The sequence below is a fragment of the Chenopodium quinoa genome, unplaced genomic scaffold (assembly GCF_001683475.1).
Source record: "Chenopodium quinoa cultivar QQ74 unplaced genomic scaffold, ASM168347v1, whole genome shotgun sequence".
In the NCBI taxonomy this organism is placed as follows: domain Eukaryota; kingdom Viridiplantae; phylum Streptophyta; class Magnoliopsida; order Caryophyllales; family Amaranthaceae; genus Chenopodium; species Chenopodium quinoa.
Genome location: NW_018745068.1, coordinates 2,076,329 through 2,082,400, shown reverse-complemented (window position 1 = coordinate 2,082,400; position 6,072 = coordinate 2,076,329). Strand labels below are relative to the sequence as shown.

Below are 6,072 nucleotides of genomic sequence, written 5' to 3'. Positions count from 1 at the left end.
GATTTAGCATATGAGACAAGGAGGGAAATTGCAATCCTTGGAGGTACCTGGATGGAAATGGGAGTCAATTTCCATGGATTTTGTGATAGGATTACCACTGACCAAGACATCAAAGAACGCCATATGGGTTATAGTTGATCGTTTGACTAAGACAACTAGATTTATAGCCATGAAGGATGCTTGGAGTTTGCAACAATTAGCATATGCTTATGTGAGGGAAATAGTTTGTCTGCATGGAGTTCCTAAAGATATTGTATCTGATAGAAATTTAATATTTTTTTTCTAATTTTGGGCGAATATTCAAGAGGCATTTGATACTTTACTCAAGTTCAGTACTACATTTCATCCTGCCACTGACGGTCAAACAGATAGAACAATTCAGACTCTCGAAGATATGTTGAGGGCATGTGTATGTGATGGATTTTGGTGGATCGTGGGATAAGCATATTCCTATGGTATAATTCTCATATAACAACATCTACCATGCTAGTATAGGGATGGCACCTTATGAAGCTTTATATGGGAGAAAATGTTGGAGCCCTCTGTGCTGGAGTGACATAAGCGAGTCATTGACCTTGGGGTCGGAAATGATTGAAGACGCTATGAAACAAGTGCGACTCATTCAAGAAAACTTGAAAGCAGCTCAAAACCGACATAAATCATATGCATACCAGAGTAGAAAGGTGTTAGAATTTGAAGTTCGAGTAAAGGTGTTACTCAAAGTCTTACCAACAAAGGGGGTCATGCGATTTGGGAGGAAAGGAAAGTTAAGTCCGAGGTATATTGGCCCGTATGAGGTAATAGAACGAGTTGGAGAGGTGGCCTATCGATTAGCGTTACCTATGGAGTTATCAAATGTCCATAACGTTTTTCATGTATCCCAAATCCGAAAATATGTCCATCACCCTACCCATGTTATTCAACCTGAATCAATAGAGTTAGATGAGAGCTTAACTTTTGAAGAGCGTCCTATTAAAATCCTTGATACCAAGACAAGAGGTACTCGTAACAAAGTGGTCAAGCTAGTTAAGGTCCTATGGTCAAATCAAGTTTCCGAGGAGGCAACTTGGGAAGCCGAGGATGACATGAGAAAGCGTTACCCTGAACTATTTCATGAGGTATGTGGGCGAAACTTTTTCTTTTAGGGAGGGTAGTATGCGACACTAACATCCTACTTCTTTTATACTAACATTTTACCCACGTTATTGTTATGTGTTCTAGTTAGAGTTATTAACTAACAGTAAAGTTCGAGTACAAACTTTGTTTTAAGGGGGAGTACATGTAATACCCCGTATTTTTTATACATATTATTATTTTAAAAAGGAATTGAAACTATTATTTTATATTAATCTATTATTTTATGTTCAAAACAAGATATTTCATATGATATAATAAGTGCTATCAGTAGTACTATTATCTTTGCCTTTGAAGTTATTTCTTAAGCTGATTTTATTACTATTATCTCTTACATGTTTTTAAGTCCTAAAAAAAAAAGGCTTAATTAGGGAAAAAAAAAACTTGTACGGTCATCATCTTTAACCTTTGCTATTCCCCTCATCAAGTGATGGTTAACAATTCAATCACCCATATGAATGAATGACTCTTTACATTCATCAGTTACAATGCACCAAATCAGCAAGCATTTACTCTAAACTCTTCACTAACCCACTCTAAGTTGATAAATATATATATATATATACATATATATATATATATACATATATATATATATATATATATATATATATATATATATATATACCACTATTCTATCATCAACATCAAACCTTCAATCTCACCAAATTCTTGGTTCTGATCTCGTATTCTTGGTAAGAATCTTTCAATCCTTCTTACGTTAGAGTAAAAAAAAAAAAAAAAAAAAAAAAAAATATTGAGGAAGGTCGCCATTGGAGCTGTAACCTTGACGACGAGACTGTCATATCCATTGTTGAAGCTATTGTTATTGCTTATTCTAATTTTTTCTCCGTAGTAGTACTTGTTCTTTCGTGAAAATGGATTGCTCTGCTCTGCTCTTTCGTGAAAATGGAGTAGTATAAAAGCTCCTCTTTTTTTTTTTTTTTTTTTTTTTTTTTTTTTTTTTTTTTTTTTTTGGTTTTGGGTACTTGTACGTAGCACTTAATTCCCTTCTTTTTTTTTTCTAATAATTTTATTATTATTATTATTATTATTATTATTATTATTATTATTATCCTTTTTTTCCTTACCTAACTTTGCATAGTTGTGTACGTACAAGAGTTAATATATTTGTTATACTAACTTAGGGTTTTTTATCCGCTTGTTGATAGACTGAGGCTACATAGACGATCGCTCGGGAAATTAGTAGGATGAAATTACGTGCTATCAAGGTAATTTTCGATGTCCATCAAGAACTTAGAATCTCGTTAGGAAACCATTTTGATGTGACTATATGGTAGACGTGTTATATGAATAAATTATAAGTATGTAATTCATTCTATAAAATTTATAAACGATTTTCATTTAAGTGAATGGTAATACTCTTATTACTACTAGTATCTTCGTATCTGATAATGTTGAATTATTTTTGGTATTGATACTTTGGGAATGTTGGTTTCGAATGTGTTTTTTTGATACGATGATTTTATACAACATACTATGATACTTGTTTACTTTGAACAAATGACTTGGGTACTATAATTTTTAATAAGTATAATTTTGGTTCATATGTTAATTATATGATTGAATGTTTGTCTGCAAGGAATTTAAAATATAATAATTTAAGAAGGGAAATGAAACCCCAAAAGGGTGAAGAACAGGTTGCCCTACTAGATGTTGTTCAATTGGTGCACATATGTGGATACCTAATAGGCTTCTAGTAGGTTTGGTACTACATTTTCGATCAACTATCTTTCATAAGTCTTCCTCCTAATACTATTGGTGTGCGGTAAATTGCGGTTACCCATTAGATTAGTGAGAGGTGTGCACACTAGGGACATATATACTATGAACATATACTTGGCCAAAATAGGGTGATGCGCAACCCTTCACAAGTAGGTGGTTACTTTGGAATTAGTCCCGGCCTACTAGTGTTCTCTTTCCCTCTCTTAAATATAGCTTAAATATGTAATCTATATAGAGTATTTTGTTTGTTAGTGTGTGTAAGATCTAAAGTTGATTTTATTGTTTCATATTATTTTAACTTAATTGTTAAATATGTTTTCAAAACAAAAATATGTATTTTACGGGATGGAGTCGTAATATGTATTGTGTTTCCTATTTATTTTTGCAGGTTGGTAAGACGGGTTGGTTTGAGTGATGATGTATCGTAGAATAAGTCTATTAACTTTGTCACCACTTAATATACTTTTGGTTTAAGTTTTATGTTAAGTTTGGGTTGTAATAAGTTGTGCTTGTTTTAGACCACCTAGCTAAAGTTGATAGTTTATTGTTTGTTTTTATCGAACTTTATTATGCCTCTAAGTAACACTCCCTGAGTTTGAACGACAATTCTGAATAAAAATATGGTTTTGATTATTATGAAAAGGGTTCAAATTTGGGGGTGCTACAATTTGTGGTGGTTGCATCATATTTCTTCGTAGTCGTCGAGCTTGAATTGAGAGAGTTTGTGATTGAGGTTAGGCATGACATGGCTTTACAAAGGAGAGAGAAAAGGGAGGAAGAAGAGTGTGTGTGAAAGAGAAGGGAAGAATGAGATAGAATTAGCATCGTCAATCGATGATTCAGGTTGCGATGGAGGTTAGGTGATTTAGGGGGAAAGAGAAGAGAAATGCCGACGCCGGCGTGAGGGAGGGTCAGCGGCGGTGGATGGGGGCTCCAAAGGCAGATCTGTGTGCGACAGGCCGGGGCGAGGGTGGTGGTAAGGTGGTCGGTGGCTGTGGTTGATTATATATATTTTTTTGAGCGAACGGGCAAAAGTTGGGATTATTTTGAGCGAACGGGCAAAAGTTGGGATTATTTTTGCCAATTTTTCCTAACTATTTTCATAGCGAAAAACATTGTTGTTTCTCACTGAAATTTTTTTTTTACCTCATTAGGAAAATACATTTAAGTGTTTTTTTAATGATTTATATTAATATATATTTATTTTATTTGATTCAAAGCTATTTTTACGAAATTTTCACCAAATACCCCTAAATTATTCTCTTATTCACAATATACTAATGAAATTTTCCAAATACACTATATACCCCCGATTTTAACAAAAAATGCCCCAAATACCCAAATGACTAACGAATGTCAACTTCGTTAGTCATTAATGGTTAATTGTGCCACGTGGAATCTGCTGATTGGTTGTTTGTTTTTAAATCTATTTAATTTATTATTAAAAAAATTAAAAAAAACAAAAACCAACCCAAACCCCAGCCACCTTCCCCTCCCCACCACCACCAGGCCCGCCCAGCCTACTCCCCCACTCTGGCGCCGGCCACAGTCTTTCTCGCCGGCGCAAGGCTCCCCCACGCCAGCGACCGCTACGCTAACACCCCACGGTCTCACTATCCCGAAAATTCGAAACCCTAAAACCCCAAATCAAAACCTTAGATTTTGATTTTGGGGATTTAGCGTTTTGAGGTGGTGGAAAGGGGTGGAAAGGGGCGGAAATGGTAAGGGGATGGGCGAATTGGGTTCGGCGGTACTGGGGGGTTTGGGGCGTCGGCGGTGGGCAAGGAGGTTTTTTCGAGGGAGGGAGGGGTTTTAGGTTGCAAGGATGGTGGTTTGGGCGAAGGGAAGGGTGATTTTAGGGGGTTGGGGTCGGGCTAGCGTCGGCGTAGGGGTTCAAGGGGGATTTGCACCGACGTGGGGGTTTAGGGAGGCGACGGTGGTGGGGGCAAGGAGGGTGGCTGAGCAAGGGTTGTTTTTTTATTTTTTTTTTATTTTTCACTAATTATTAAATACTAGTAATTATATTAAAATTTAAATAATTTGAAAAGAGAACCAATCATATGCTGCCACGTGGCACAAATAGCCATAATGACTAACGAAGTTAACGTTTGTTAGTTTTTTGGGCATTTGGTGACGTTGTTGTTAAACTCAAGGGTATATGGTGTATTTGAAAAATTTCATGGGTATATTGTGAATAAGCGAATTACTCAGGGTTGTTTGTTGAAAAAACCGTTAATTTTAATATTTTAAACCCACTTATAAAAGATGCTAGATTCGCCACCGTCTACATGGCAACCATGGGTATTTTAATCCTACAAGGTGACAATGTACAAACTTTATTTCCTAGCGTAGCAATTCATGCACTTGGAACATCAATTAGTGATAAATTAAGTTTTATATAATCACCACAATTCTTCTATTCTCTACAATGTTGTTGAATGACTTGAATATTCTTACACACATCTCTGCTATGGGTTTTTTTTTAGCTAATTTTATGATACTTGGATCAATTTTATGGGTGAAGCCAGTTGATGGTGTTGGATTCCTCCAAGCGCTGATTGTAACACTTTTAAACTAGGAAGGTATACTAATTACTATCAGCTTATGTATGTTTCACTATTCTTCTCATACCGTAGTTCCTATCATATATACTTCTATAGAAAAGAAACATATTTTTTTAAGGCATTATTGGTTATCTTTACCTTCTCCACCTTCCTATCGGTTTCAATAACAAACTTGGGATACTTGATGTTTGGAACTAAAGTTGAGTCACAAATAACTTTGAGCCTACCTGTAACACCCTACAAATTTCCTTCCTTTTTAAAGACCCTATTTTTCCCATTTATAAATACGAATAAGGAAATAACAAAGAAATTATTGCCACCATAATAATGGCTAAGATATTTTATAAAAGACACAGAACGAAAGACTTTTCAAAACAATTCAAAATAAAGTTGAAGCCTAACAAAATAAACTCAATGTCAAACGAAATCAAAATAAATAAAAAAAAAAATCAAACCAAAGTAAAGCAAAGTCAACCCTACAAGTTGGAACCATAATAGGCCCTTAAAATCATTATAATTAAGTATTTCAAAATCTATAAATGGTAGTACCAACTGTAACACCCCAATTTTCTCTCCACAAATAAAATAGAATAATACGTATAAAATACTATACAGAGGAGCTTGGGCA

At 35.0% G+C, this 6,072-nt stretch overlaps 1 protein-coding gene across 1 annotated transcript; it reads left to right on the top strand.

Moving 5' to 3' along the window:
- The first annotated feature begins 497 nt into the window (after positions 1–497).
- Positions 498–3,295, top strand: LOC110709496. Its single transcript, XM_021887718.1, has 2 exons — positions 498–1,118; positions 3,269–3,295. Exons 1-2 carry the CDS (start codon positions 498–500, stop codon positions 3,293–3,295), a joined length of 648 nt encoding a protein of 215 aa, XP_021743410.1.
- Positions 3,296–6,072: the final 2,777 nt, after the last annotated feature.

What these genes read in the sequence shown, in the direction of transcription:
- LOC110709496 (XM_021887718.1), top strand. Translation starts at nt 498, where the DNA reads ATGGCACCTTATGAAGCTTTATATGGGAGAAAATGTTGGAGCCCTCTG. An exon ending in ACCCTGAACTATTTCATGAG is followed by an intron (nt 1,119 to 3,268) that starts GTATGTGGGCGA and finishes TTATTTTTGCAG; the next exon opens with GTTGGTAAGACGGGTTGGTT.